Source organism: Magallana gigas, chromosome 9, assembly GCF_963853765.1.
Source record: "Magallana gigas chromosome 9, xbMagGiga1.1, whole genome shotgun sequence".
Lineage (NCBI taxonomy): Eukaryota > Metazoa > Mollusca > Bivalvia > Ostreida > Ostreidae > Magallana > Magallana gigas.
In genome coordinates this window covers 1,971,207-1,987,331 of record NC_088861.1, presented here as the reverse complement: position 1 = coordinate 1,987,331, position 16,125 = coordinate 1,971,207, and the positions used below count along the sequence as shown (strand labels likewise).

General features: G+C 30.8%; 1 protein-coding gene across 1 annotated transcript; it reads left to right on the top strand.

Annotated features, from left to right (window-relative positions):
- Window positions 1–14,422, top strand: LOC105347452 (uncharacterized). Its single transcript, XM_011456561.4, has 12 exons — window positions 1–105; window positions 357–509; window positions 2,696–2,775; window positions 3,155–3,226; window positions 3,531–3,975; window positions 4,100–4,210; window positions 4,304–4,377; window positions 6,172–6,243; window positions 7,401–7,650; window positions 8,801–8,907; window positions 12,529–12,622; window positions 14,175–14,422. Exons 1-12 carry the CDS (start codon window positions 90–92, stop codon window positions 14,390–14,392), a joined length of 1,692 nt encoding a protein of 563 aa, XP_011454863.3. The 5' UTR covers window positions 1–89; the 3' UTR covers window positions 14,393–14,422.
- The last annotated feature ends 1,703 nt before the right edge of the window (window positions 14,423–16,125 follow it).

Genomic DNA, 16,125 nt, shown 5'->3' with positions numbered 1-16,125 from the left:
TCATTTTCACTATCATAGCTCAAACAAAGTGGGCGCTGTGTCCTTGTACACCATTCCCTGACGATAAGAGGACTGGAACACGCTTCAACATGGCGGTGATAGTCGGTAATATAACAATATGTTCTTATTTGTATATTGACGTTAGATTATGGGGGTAAATGATAAATATACTGCAATTTTGGACAAGAACGCATTGTATATGTTCAAATAATTCTTTTTTTAAGATTTATTATTTATATCATGCAAGCTTAAAAAATATATTATGAACTTTTGACCATATCTGTTATCTTAATCGGTTTATGATATCTGGGATCAACCTTAAATTGTAATCTAAATACCAGATTTCCAATTTCCAGGTGCGTTTCTTCTGTTTGTTGGGTGTGTTTGGGGATTAGACTCTACTTGTGATGACATAGATGCCGATATCTGCAGAGCGTTCAATAATAAAGTAAATGTTTGTGCGGACACTTGCCTCAGCAAACTGTGTCCGAGAACCTGTAACAAATGCCGTAAGCAATTCTTCTTCTTTGTTATTGCATCGCGCCCTTGATATTTGATAAATTAAGGAATTAAGTACGCATAAGCAATATTATTTTTAAATATTTGATGACTGACTTAAGTATAGTTTAAGACATACCCATATTGTCACATTTGTCATGTCCCATTACTTTACCATGTAACCGCACGAATTATATCTTTAAGGAAGGAGTGTTCTCGTTATCAGACATACTTATATTATGAAATTCAAACAAATTTATATATATATATATATATATATATATATATATATATATATATATATATATATATATATATATATATATATATATATATATATATAAAGGAATTAACCCTACAATAATCAATAATCAATATAAAATATTAATATACAATATAATAAATAACAATTTCATCTGCATGTTAACATGTATTTGATATATAAGTAAAACACATTGTCCCACAGCTTTTAATATTTGTATCAAAATAATCACGTTTATGTAATTGAACTTGATAATTCAAAATGATATCAGCAGCATTATATATTTAGTTATTCATTATAATTAGCTATTAAAAAGTAATCTAGAAATAAATATGATATAAATTTACCTAAATATTTCTTGGTAATGTAGCTGTCACAATTACCTATATATAGAACAATGCCTTATTCCCATTAAAAGGTAGACGAAATATTAAGTGATAGAATACAACGTTACAAGTAAATTTTAACATACCGTTTTCATTACTTATGAAGTAAAATTTTCAAAATACTAAATTAATATATAGGTATGACAGACTTTAAAGATATTCATTCATTCACTCATTTGATGGGATAAAAACTATTTAATGAGCTTGCTGTAAATAAATAATTATATATGTGGCTAGAGTCATGCACTTGCCTACGCCCTAAGTCGTAACTAGTCTGGTTTTTAAAAAATTCACGACCAGCTGGGCCAATCAAATACGTTGACACATACTGATCTTTTAATTTATACAATCACACGCAAAATCAATACTACCACAATTTATCCAAATGATTATATCAGTTTAATTTTTGACCATTTTGTTTTCGGATAAAGGTCAGGACAAGGTCACTGCCTTTTTCCTAAGTTAAATTAAATGATGAAAATTAATGTTGGTGTCTGCATTTTTTGCATGCTTCCAATATATAGATTATATTATAACAAAGATAAAATTAGACAGAAAAGCCAATATATTGAGCATTTAATACGAGAAAAAATGAGATTCTACTGATTTTTTTTCATACAAATATATTTATAGAAAAGGCGCTTAAAAAGTCAAAATAAAAATGTTATTTGATAGATAAATCATATTTCAAAATTATTCTGAAACCAAACATCTTATCATTAGTTCACATTACTTGAAAAAATCCAATATTAATGTTAATTGCTTTAAAATGCTAAATAGAGTCATGAATCTACAGCAATTCTGATTTGCTGAAACGTGATATTTTCCTTCGCCAATGTTTCGCGAAAAATGTAGTCCATGTAAGATTCAAAGTTTTGATTACTATTACTATTCCAAGATTTGTGATGGTAAAAAAGAAAGAAAAATATGATATTTTTATTAACTTTCATCTTGATTTAATGAACATTTCATCAAATTTACTTTTGACAAGTCGAAAAGCAGATAAGACTCCTCCCTTAAGAATTACAATAATAAACAACTTTTCAATATCTTTATTTGTTCATTTTGATCTAAATGTACGGAGAAGGCTAAAATAGGCTGTGCCTGCTGCCTAATCCTATTCAAGATTTGTTGAATAAAATATTGTTTAAATAAAAAAAAAAAAAAAAAAAATTATATAGAGTATATGAAAAATTTCACCAATGCCTCAAACATATTATTCAATTGTGCAGAGGTAAAAATTGAACAAAAATTGAACTATGAATAGGAATGCTAAATATTATATATTATAGAGAAAAAACAACTAAATAATACTCAGCTGCTGCGTTTTGGACATCCCCGCCCCTCTAAAAAAGAGGGAGAAAAAAAACCCAAAAAAATCACAAAACAAAAAGAATAAAAACAACAACCAAACGTGAACAATTATCACTGTGTGCTAATATGGATTTTTTATCATTTGAGTGTAATCAGAGTATGCTATAACTGAGAGTTTCTCCAATTCAATTTCAGATTTATACAAATACATGCTTAACATTTCTATTACCTGTAGCCAGAAAATGTTACAGCTGCGACAATGTTCCCTCAGTTCAAGACTGCAACAGAACACACATATGCCCAGACATGAATTATGTAAGAAAACATTCAACTTCTATTTCATCGGAATTGGAAAATAAATATCTACTATTGAATATTGTACTGAACTTTGATTTAATATTTTTTCATATCAAAAGGAAGCATCTTTTGCTTAAAGGAATTTGGGTGATCATAACCCTTCAGATCTTCAAATTTTATATATGATATTTTTGGCCATAAAAGATCGTTTAATAAAAAAATCAAAATTTTTAAGATTTTAAAGGTGAATACTTATTTGTATCTTCCTATGGAGCTCTTTTTTGAAAAGAGACTAACTCCTGAAATTTAGAATAAATATGGGAAAGACCGTTCAGTCACCTTAAACTGCTAAATCTTTAAAGACATCAATAATTATGAATTGCAATTTCATTTTCAGGAATGTTTGGTACATATGGGCATCAACTCTGACTTTACTCCATATTATAGACTTGGATGTGCATCAACAACAGTAAGCTTATCATATTGCAAAAAAATAAAAATGAAAATATGATAATAAAATACCTAATATTTAAAAAAAGGTTGAACGTTAATTTTTTAAGCAACTTTGGCAAAACTAAAACTATCAAAATCGTAAAATACTTCTGTAATTTGTGTTGATCATTTATTTTTTTCCCTATATTTTTCCAATTTTAGAAACCATGAATAAAAACAATTGTCATTAATGATAATGGGCCGGTTTATTCTAAAGCAGCAATATTCATATGCAAACCTGCTAGTAAATCAAATGTAAGCAATTATAAATGTCTATTCAGGTATGCGTCAGTCTATTCGGATCTGGGGTGGATGTAGGAGTTCCTACTCTGGTGGGCAAGAAGAAACGACACAACATTGAAGGGGACTGTTGTAACACTGACCTTTGCAATCAGCATGAACCCCATCACGGTCATAACAAAAAAAGACAATTTGACCTCGTTTTAGATACTACTACAACACTTCCTGATACAACAACAATGGTGACAACAACACAAACAATGCCACCAGCAACAGAAACAATGCCATCAGCAGCACAATCAATACCACAAAAACAAACAACAGAGCTAGAAACATCAACCATGCCACCAGCAACACAAACAATGCCGACAACAACACAAACAATGCCGATAACAGCACAAACAGTGCCGACAACAACACAAACAATGCCTCCAGCAACACAGACAGTAACAACAACAACAATGTCAACAACAGCACAATTACCAGGTGTGGAATTTCTTTTTTCGTAACCAAATCTTTTGTAATGGAAAAAAATAACAAATACTAATAGCAAATGATAAAGATTTTGGATAAATAAATGGTAATAACGATTGGCTATTGGCTGTTATAGTTTGCGCAGATATTGACACATTAGCTTGTCAGCGGCTCGCAGTGCTTATGAAGGACATGTGTCACGACAGCTGCCTCGTGAAGTCCTGTCCTGCAACATGTGGGAAGTGCTGTAAGTGGATTTATAGTTTTTGTGTAATGTGTTTTTATTTATAAAACACATTTTTTCTTTCATTTACTCTTTTTGTTCATATAATTGTTTTAGCTGAATGCTACAGCTGTCCATTTGTACATATGCCAAATCAGTGTTTTACAAAAACAATGTGTGATCCAGGGGAGGTATGTATTGTTAATAATTTTTTTTTAAATATGCGTCTATTAAAACCATTTTTAACGTGTTTGACCTTTAGACGTTCACAGACCACGCACGACACCCTTTTACTGAAATTATTGTCTATACTTCTCAAATTTCGAGGAACTTCATATCAACCCATCTATTGTTTATATTGGCGTGCGATTGCCAAATGAATGATGAATGTGATTAATTCTTTATTCCTATATCATTTAATATTTCTTCGTTGATGAGATATCGGCGCTTCTGATTGGTAGAAAAATTTCTTTGATACCTGCATCAATAAAAATTTGGCCGGATCTACTTTTCTCATTATTTAACAATATTTAAGGACGGGAATTTCCAAAATAAACACTGTCAACAAAGTGTAAACATTGTGTTTGTTTAATTGTCAGCAAACCAGATACAACTTTTTAAATATAAAAAATTCAATGTTTAATCTTCAAATATAAACAATAAACATGATTTGATACACGAAATAGAAAATTAAGCGTCTTCTCACGATTTCGTCTGCTTGAGATCAATCAACATTAACTGCAAGGCTGGCTGTTCCTTTTCCAGGAATAATTATAACGAACATAAAGGCATATACACTGTCACGGTAATACTGCTGTTCAAATTTGTAACGATGAGATTTATAATTACACACGTACATGATCGGTCATCAGAATAAGCATCGTAAGTAGTGCATCAACTCCTTCGGCGCATTCAAAACGGAATATATAACATTTTTAAAAGTACATCACTGGCTATCTAGTCACCACACCGTTTACAAAAGTCGCTTATACATACTATTCTTTGTCGACATATCAACTATTTTCGTCCACGATCGCCTCTTCTTGCATGGTTATGCCCAGTTGCATATTCCAGTGATCTCACATGAAAACCAGTTTTAACGAATCTTTCTGCAAATTGTATAACATCACAAGCTATTGCATGTATTTTCCTTTCATTTTCAATTCAGCCGATTCAGATTTTAACTCACTATATGTCTTTAATCCATTAAATTCCGCTCTGCATCAGCTGAAGGCGTATTCATTTTAAATATTGTTGCTGTTGGTGTTTTGTATTCATACGCGCCGCTTCATTTACATTATTTACATTTTTGATCAATGACACTTTACATTTTATGATTTGAAAATATTTTATTAAATGATAAGAAATAAAGATAATTTTTCTATTGATCGACGTATCAAAGAAAAATTTGACCAGAAAACTTTTTCATCATTGCGCTACGCGCATTGATGAAGTTTTCCGGTCATTTTTTTTCTTTGATACGTCGATCAATAGAAAAATTATTATCTTCATTTTTTTAAATCAATATTTCCCCCGGTCTGAAAGCGTACATCACTGCCTTGCACATTTTATGTAAGCTACCAAGCATATTAACAGGTTTATCTGGTCAACTTTACAATGTTTCATAAAATGATATGGTCACGTCATAAAATATATAGGCACATTTCTTGACCTAATTGTTATCTCTAAAGTTTGATATTAATGTATCTGTGTAGGTATAATACATGTTAAATTAGGAAATGCAGAATTGCGTTTTATAGCTTATTAAGTCTTCATGCAAACTCACAACAGTTGATATTTGATACATTGAATTAAGGAAGCAATGAAGAATTTACTTAACTGATTCTTGTAAGAAAAGTTCGAACAATTATTTCAAATATCAAAAATCTATCATTAACATATATCCCCCATTCCATTGTTACATGTATCCGCCAATCAATCCATCGGCATTTTGACATCATAACCAAACTGTTGGTTTTTTTTAGAAATGCTACGTTCTTGAAGAAATAATGGATGACGGAACACATGGATATAGAGTAGGGTGTCTCCAAGAACAAGTAAGACAACTTCAAGAAACATATTTATCTTTCCTGTATAATTATTCATCCCGAGATATTCAAAAGTCGGAACTTGACATGTTCGAGCTCAAGTTAGTTGATCAAAATCACTGAAACGAGGCTGCTGAGCAGTCATTAGTTGATAAATCAATTCTGATAAATATTGGTTATCAAGAAGAGATTGAACACAATTTTACATCAAAAGTTTTTTTTTATTTTTATGCATTAAATGGTTTAACTACTCATTTTGAATGATTGACAAAATTTGAATGTAAGAAACTATTTTTAAAGAAAGACAGAGATAAAAAAAAAAGTTCGTTGTCATGTAAACAAACCTTGATTTTTATAATTGTTTACAAATATCGTGAAATATGGAATGACAGTTTCTTAGACAAAATGAATCTTGGCAAACTAGATATACTGATTGAAAGTTTTAATGAATAATATTAATAACAGGAGAAGGCAACATTAACTTGAAACTTGTACCAATAAAACACACGTGTTATCAATAACAAGCCTCGAACTTTGTGTTTACAAAAAGAGTTCAAAAACTCTATACATGTATCTTACTTATAACTCAACATATGATTTTCAAATTTTTATGAATCATTTTAAATACCTATGATCTAACTAGTTTTCTGACTGGTAAACAACTCTGTTTTGAAAAGAATTAAAATACGATTCTAAAAATCTTATTGACTGAGCCACACGTGCTCAGAAATTTGGAAATGATATAATCTGTAAGTTTTGGCACAACTTTTTCTGAACAAATGTTTTTGTGTGTACAATCCGTTTGAGATGATTGTAGTACATCAAACTCTTTTTCAGGCATGAATGTCTTTGTGTATATTGGTACATTGATTGTAGATTAAAAGATATGCTTGTTATAAAAAATCGAATTTTGAAATGAAATTGTGTAATTTGAGTTGTTAAGTTTTTAAAAAGTAGTTGTCGTGGTGGAAATGAGATTTTAAACTTAATCATACTAATGAAGGTCTTTTTTTTTGGAATGTGATACTTCTAAAAATAATCAATAAAATCGAGATCTTTATGGTCGAATAACATTATACATGGTAGCACAATCCGTGAGAAAGAAAAAAATCTAATCAACCACAAAAATACAATTATAATAATATAATGTAAAATATATATACTAGGTATGTACGCGTTTCAAAAATCAAGCTCACACAATTTTCGGGCGGAGGAGCGACCACTTGCTTCTGACCATGGATGGAAACTGTTGTGACGGTGACCTATGTAATCACCAGCCTCTCATCCACACCACCACACCAACAACAACCACCACAACCACCACCCACGCACCGATCACAAAGCCAACAACCACCAAAACCACTACGCATGCACATACACACCATCATACAGTTCCCCCAACGACAGCCTTTAAAGGTATTGAGCACGAGGAGTGGTATTATTTTGGATTAATTTAAGGACGTTGTTTAGCCAGGGTTCGAGTTCTCAAATTCGGATTGTTATAAAGTTCAATGTCATGAGTAAAATTTGTTCTAAACAATAAAAGTATTTATGAAATAAATTATTTTTGACAAACCATTCGATATTTTTACTATAATATGGAATTAGGCTCAAACAAAGTTGGACTTTTAGCAAAACAGAGGAAATTCGGACTAAAATTTCAGATTTTTTTTTTTCACTGAAATATATTTGGTAGTATTTTAAATATTAAAAGTTAAGATTTTATTTGTTAGTGAACATAATTTTGCATATTTTCTGTTGGTTTTATCCCACTTTTTCATTTAGATATTCCAATGGCACACACTACAATAATATTAAAAAATGCTTAAAAACGATAAAAGACACCATATCTCAAAATTTGATCATTGACCTCATATAACTTTCATGCCAGCAGAGTAAGGTCAATATACCTAGTTTAATGCTTTAAATGTTTGAGTATTATCATCATTTAATTTTTGTAAAATTAAATCAAAAAAGGGTAGGAATTTAAAAACTGATTGAGGAAATTCGAACTGGAATATTCATAAACAATTGTTCATGAAAACTTAATATGATGTGTCTGTTTAGTGTCACTGCCATTCAAAAACTGTATTCTATTTTTAAAAGAGTTTAGCCATTTTTATTTTTTTCACAATTAAAAAAATTTCAATCATAGTGTAAATATATTCTGTGGCCATTATCTCAAAAAGGCCTATTTTTTTGAAAGTGAAAAATAGCATTACAAAGATAGGTCTTTAACACACAAATAATGGTTTTTCATTATCATCAGTGGAATTTTTTTTCATTCTGAGTAAACGTATACCTTAAGTTGAATTAATTGAGCAAAAGGAATTGTAATATTTGGATTAATGAATTCAAATTGATGATCATGGTCGTATTGCTATATACGGAAAACTTTATAAGAATAATTTCAAAGTGTTATTGAGGTGTTTATAAAACGAATCATTGAAGACACAATAAAGATACGTACTTTGAATGTTTTGTATATTCAATAAGGAATGTAAAGATTGTTATAAGGTATCTTGTCCAAGTGTCCCAATAATGAGTTTCTTCTCCTGTTCTATAGATGGATGTTCGTACATAAGTGGCCACCACTGTCCCTTAGGATTTGATCTTGTTAATGGCAAGTGTGTAGCATTAACAAATCGTCCCATGACATACGTTGAAGCACAGGTATTGTAGCTTGTTTGACTAAAAACTTTTCTCAGGTGAATTATTTTCAGTTTTAGAATCATTTTCTAACATTGTGAACGTAAAAAAAATGATTGTAATGTGCTGTTTTATTGTTCATTTCAAGAATATGTATTTTAGTAGTTTTGTATGATACTTTTCTGAAAGGTTTTGATAAAAAAAAATTTCTTAAACAATAAAATCTCATGAACAAATATCTCAATAAGATAATGATAGTCTACAACTTAGCATGTGAATGAGATCTGAACTAACTTACCTTGTTTAAAATTGAATATTTTAATACGTTAACAATTGTAATTCAGATCAAATAAAACTTCTTATTTTCCTTTCTTTAAAGGACCAACTAGTATCAACTTAAAATTAAATTTTTGAATATGTTGGAAAAGTAGTTTAGTTCATTCAATCTTACAGCTGTAAATGAAATATATTGTTGCTATACTTCTTCGTCCATGGTATTTTATGCTATAACGAACAAACAAAATAAGGATTTTAATGCCATTACATGGTTTGTGTATGCTTTGCTAATCTAAGGCGCATGATGTGAAAATGTCCTTCATTTGGCTTTGATACAAGAAAAGGGGGAGACAACTGGTAGATTTACACACATCAACAAAGTATAAATTTACATGCAACATGTGTTGTCAATCAAACAAATATCTTAATGATTTGAGAAGTGTATATTTTGCCAGTATACCCAGGTAAATGATTCTAATTGTATGAGAGGCCAGTAAATAAAAAAGAGATTCATCTGGAAAATTCATTATTAAGAGATTTGAATTCAATAAATTTCTAGTTACTTAGTATTCATATTTTAACTTGGATACCAGGAAACTGGTCATGTTTTTACATTTTCATTTATTCACTGTATCCTCGAATCAACCATTAATTTTTTTAAAAGAAGAATAATGACCCCGTAGAATAATGACTGGGATATTTTTGACGTAGAATATCGACTCACCATCTGTAGAATGATTGGATTATTTTGAAGAAAAAAGACATAAGGGTCAGTTGTCTTTATGTAAAACATGAAGAGAAATGACCCCCGTAGAAAAATGACCCCTGCCAAAAAAAAAGAATAGATCAGAATTGGTTATCTCATACCCAAGATACTTGACAAGCTACTTTACCCCTGCCAAAGGCAAGAATAGATCTATATTGGTTATCTCATACCTAACCTACTCGACTTTTAATTTATTTGAATTATCAAAACATTGCATTTGCATGTAGTTCGCATTTTATTCTTTACGTACACAAAGTTTAATTGCAGTTTTATGTTAAAGTAAATACAGTGCATATGCGATCACCGTGTAGAAATGGACTGAAGTATAGTATAATATCACACAGAGCTCTTAAGGATGGTTGGTTATAACAAATTTTTATCATTATGTCTGCTTTAAACTTTAACACAAGGTTAGCTCTAAATAGCTAAGATAGTCAGCCAGTTGTATGTTAATTTTTAGGTAAAAAATAAAAACATAGCTATTGAAGTACAATAGATAAAGTCTCCAGAACAATATCAGAGTATTCATAAACCTGTTCCACTTTTTTTGCTTCTGCCACTTTTCGCTTGATAGTTCGATAATCATAAATACCTTTGTGCTCAAACTACCTTCATCCACTCATATAAAAAATGTCGAAACTATCTGTTGTGAAAGGCCCCTTCTTCCGCTTCAGGATTCAAAATACAACCCAAAATAGAAAGTTATGGGGATTTTGCATTACATTAGCCATTAAATAGCCCGGATGAAAGTGTTGAAAAATTTTGCGAGATATTCCGAGGGAGTTCCGAATGGTAAAAAAATGTAAACATTTCCCATTTAAAACCTCTGTAAGAGATTTGTTTTCGTTCCTGTGAACTTTTAGGAGTGAAAAATGATAATATGTCAATGTTTATTTATCTTTATTTCTTGTTTATTTTATCTAAGATATTTTCCCTTTTATCGATTACAAATGTTTTTCTTTCACAATTGTTTGCATTTTTATTACAAATCATCAAAGTGATGAAAGTAATAACTTGGGACAGACTATTATTATCGTTTAGTTTACACAATTTTTTTTTAATTTACTTTAGGTAAAAAGATGATATACAACGCCATGTATGATTGCACTTCGACTTATCTTTATTTTAAATAATTTGCTGCAACTATAGATGCTGATCTGATTTGAAGCTTCACATAAATTTCCCTCTCAACCCCATGGTCACTTGTCACAAACCACTGACAATACATTTTTGTTCTTGTTTCCAATGGCTAGGAAATATCTAAATATGTACTCCGTACCTTGGATACAGCCGAAATCCATGGTCAATAGCGAGTCAGATGATACGCATTTTAATCCAGAAACTGGTCAGTTTCACAACTACAGTCAAACCTCGTTAGTTTAAATTTCTCTTACACGGATTGTCTAATTTCTTGCCAGAATTCCAATCTACGAGAGCACATTTGAAGTTTTATCCTAATTTAATTACTCGGCCTGCGGGCTGACTAATAAGATATTTTCGTTTATTTACTTACATTTAGTCAAGAAAAAATCCACAATTTTAGATTTAAAATTTATCAGTTCCTGTTATCTTTATGCAGAGTTCTTCTCAGGAGATTTAAAAAATTTAAAAATGGCCAAGACCATCCAGCTCTCTTAATATTTCGATTTAAAGTTCCTAGACACACCGATATTTCAATTGATGGATCGATGAAGAATCTTTGAAATAGGATTTCACTAAACCAGTACCAACGGAAAAATGTTTTGACTGCGTAAAAGGTAATTTAGCGCTTAAGATTAGACGACACGTTCCTCTAAAAATGATAATTATTTTTAAAATTTTAACGGCCTGATTATATATATATATATATATTCAAGCAATAATTTCTTACAGTGGAGTAAACTTTTCATAATTTTGGTGAATTATTTATGTGGGTGCTGTATTCCTGCAATAATGATTCATGACCGACAGTAAGTCTACTCTTTCATCACCAGAAAATAGAATTTCGTTATTTAGATTAATGACTTTTTAATGTGTATTTACTCGCAATAATGAGATATATGCAACTCGTTGTAATGAGAACTATATCTCGATACGATATGTTAGTATAAATTATAATTACGAAAAGATTTTTATTTTCTAAAATATACGTACTTTTACTGTAAGTTTATTTGAATATCAATAATACTGTCAAGTTACTTTAGACAATATTATACAGGGTCTTTTACATATAACAAGAAATGATACTGAAAAACCTAAATATTTAAGGGGGTCATTCTTCTACAGGGGTCACTTTTCTTTATGTAGAGTGTGCTCATATTTATGGAAATGACTCTTATTCTTTAAGCAAAGGGACCATATTTCTACGTAAAATAATACCCGGGGGTCACTATTCTACGTCGAAAAATGGACCTCGGTCATTATTTTACGGGGGTCATTATTCTCCTCTACACCTGAAGCGTTCAAACAATCTTTTGTTCATACAATTATTATTTCCATCATATTAACCAAGGTCCTCCAGCACCAGAACGAAGATTCAATAGAAAACATTAATCAATGTTTAAAGATTTTAATTATTGATATATTGCGGCAATAAACATGAACCTTTTTTTTTTTTTTTGCAGCATTATTGCAGATCGCATTGTTCCCGTCTTATGGATAATATTTCCGATCGTGACATAAGTCATTTAAATACATACGTGCAGTATGCTCTTTATGGTAAAAAATTTTCATTTTTATTTGTTTTCTTGTATAAAGTAAAACATAATGCTGCTTAAAAAATCCTTTTCTTTTTCAAGCAGCTGCCTAAGATTTATATGAGAGTGCAGGTTTAGAAATATGTAGTCGAGTGATTAAGTTTAATTTTGGTTGAAAAGTGTTGACTGGGAACATGGCTAAAATCTAATTGTCTAAAAAAAAATCGATTATAATGTTTTTTAATGAAGGCAAAATATAGGTTTGTAGGAAAGTATCTAAAAATGAATGCATTTTTAAACAATACCAAATGTACGCTTGCTCAAGTTCAACCCTACAATGCAACGTTTACAGTTATTTTATTATCTTGACCGAAAAATTTAGAGTATTTTTTTATCTCACATGAGTCGATCAGGTGACCTTTTTGCCATTGATCTCCATTCGTCGTCTCAAGGCGTCCGTCTTGGGTTTGAACTTCTACTTGAAAACTACAGGTCAATTGTTTGAAAACTCTTCTTTTATACTACCGCATTTGAAAAAAATCGAATGGCATAGTTATGATAACCATAAAACATTCTCCCAAAATTTTGAAATTCATGGCTCATATAATAAGGGTTCGGACCTGAGTCAGGGCCATATTTGCCGTATGATGAAAATGTATGTAATCTTAGAAAATCTTTTTCTCAAATCCCACATATGAATTAGAGAAAAACTAGATAAAAGGTCCTTAGTTGAGTCATGGGTTTTGACACTCTGGCATAGCCATTGCGGCAATATAGCAAAACTGTATTAATCGTTTTAAAAAATCTACTTCTACAGTAGTGGAAAATAAACTGAATGCTTAATATAATATCTTTATTAAACTCTTCAAGGATTGTGAAATTCATGGCCCCTGGGTCGGGTGTTTAGGCCCTAGGCGGGTCAATATTATCTTAGTAGTAAAAATGTTTATAATCATAGAAAATTTTCTTCTCTATTTTCACAACAGATGGAGATACACCGAATGCATAGGTGTGATGTCCATGAAACCCTCTACATAAATTTCAAAATTCACTATCTTGAGTTGCCTTTTTGCACCTTAAGCTATCTTACAGATGTTTAAAGATTCCTTTGGTTCTCTCCTCACCCTTCTTGAAATACCTTTTTCTTGCAAACATCAAATAATAAAAGCAGAAGTAACAGTCAGATGAGTCTCGGACACTGGTTTAAAATCAATAATGAAGCTAATAATACAGATATGAGAATATTTGGCTGGTCTATTTAAGGGCTATGATACTTGAGTGACCGTCAGGACATGCCTGTCTCTTGTTAATCGTATTGCAATTATCTATCATGAACAAATCTTATATAACAAATTTGATAGAAACTTGATTTTAGAATTGAAACAGGATTCTTCATTTCTTTATTAAACAAAGTTAAGAGGATATTGATTTTAGAATTGAAACAAGATTCTTTACTATACATCTTTATTCTTGACAAATGCAACAATGCAACGTTTTTGATTTAGGATAATCCGTTCGACTTTGTGCTTTTTGAATTTTATCACATTTGATTGTTATGATATTTAACGTTTTAGATGTCAATGTTGTGCATTTGGTGAGGTTAGGGGCTCACGCTACACGCCATGGTCACTTTGTGTGGGACTCAACTAACACTGAGATACGCGATATTACGCATTCTAATATTGGGAATTGCGTAGTCTTAACACCAGAAGCACACCACCATCATACACAGCTGCAGGACGATTCTTGTAATGTACGCCGTTATTCTATCTGTCAGGCGGTCAAACATTAACTTTCACGTCAAATAAACATCAATGTTTTACTCATAGTTTAGTCTTTTTTCACTTCCTCTCCCTCCCCCCTCTCTCTCTCTCTCTCTCTCTCTCTCTCTCTCTAAAATGATAGAAATTTTAAAATAAACCGTAATAAGTTTTGTATTTACTTGTAAACGTTTATAGAAAATGGAAGTTCACTGTGAAATATTTAAAGTGATATAAAGATTAAACACCAGGGTGTTTGTTTCCCACTAGGCATGATTTATAGTTTTTACAAATTTTATATAACATTTTCTTTAAAGTTTCCGTAAAACTGCCGGAATAAAATCAGAAATAGTATAAATCTTAGGTAATAGCTTTCCCTCTTTAGTATGAATAGTTTATTTCCTCATTTCTGAAAACATCAAAAAAAATTATGATTGGAACAGTCCATTGACAACAGAGAATAGTCCACTGTCAACATCGCACATTGAAAAATTACGCACTTTGAATAAAACTTCTTTAAAGTGCTTTAAATTTGGGACCAAGTCAACGTACTTTTAATTATATTTGAGCGTTGATATGATTGTAAATGAGGCAGTTCGAACAACAACCTAGTTCAGATCGATTCGATATTAACCAACTAACCTACAGCAGTAAGAAGATGTCGATTAAAAACATTTCGCACACGCTTTTTCAGTTCAACAATTAATTATATATATGGTGGAATCATCATTGTTCGTCGTAGACCAGTCATTCATTTAATATTTATTATAATTATCCAGATTACACAACCAACGAAATTACATTCCCACAAATCTGGAGAATTCTGGCTACCCACGAACATTGACCCCCTGACTAAAAATATAAATTTTAGCTGGATGATCGGCCAATAAACCCTACGATATACCGATTATATATCTTAAATACAATCATTTTCATACAAATTATTAATTAAAATGCATCCCTTTCGATTATTTTCTAAGTCATTAATACTTTTAAGTGGTCGTTATTGTTTGCCTAATTAAATATCCAACTTGATTTTTAATATGCTTAACAGTTGTTAATTTGAAATATATACATGTATAATGAGTAAAATACGTTTGTCATTCACGCTACCCTTACTTCTGCATTAACACGTATAGGATCTATAAATAGCACATAGGGAAAAAACACAGGTCTACGTCATTTTTTTAAAGGAAGTATTCATATATACTCACAGGCTTGTATTTTTTTTCTTTTGTTTGTACTCGTTTATCGGACAAATTTATGCTTTACTGAAAATATCCTTTCCTTTGTGAAACTATCATAATTATGAAGATGTTGACCCTTCACCAGTTGTGGTATGATAGACTAAATTTAGTTGTCGATATCACGTGATAGATTGATATTCACGAGGAGGCATTACTTTCCTGGCAGGAAAATAAATATTTTTTATTGTTTAATATTTGATATATTTGTTACGTGATCGAATTGAGCATTATAATTAACAGCATAAAGGTAACTTTTATTAGTAATCACACACATACATTTTCCCCTTTATTCAAAATTGACGCAAATTATAGCGTGTATAGCTTTAATAGATGCAAGTGTAATCTTGCTCTTCATATAAATAAATATTATTATTTGGCTTGAACTTTGTTTATGCTTCAAAAGCTTTCGGTTCGTCATAGTATCACTTTTTTCTCTTAAATACGACAATACTTTATTCAAAGCAAATGTTACCCTTTCTAGTCTTTATCATTCTTTTTATCATGGCTCTCTTTGCTCA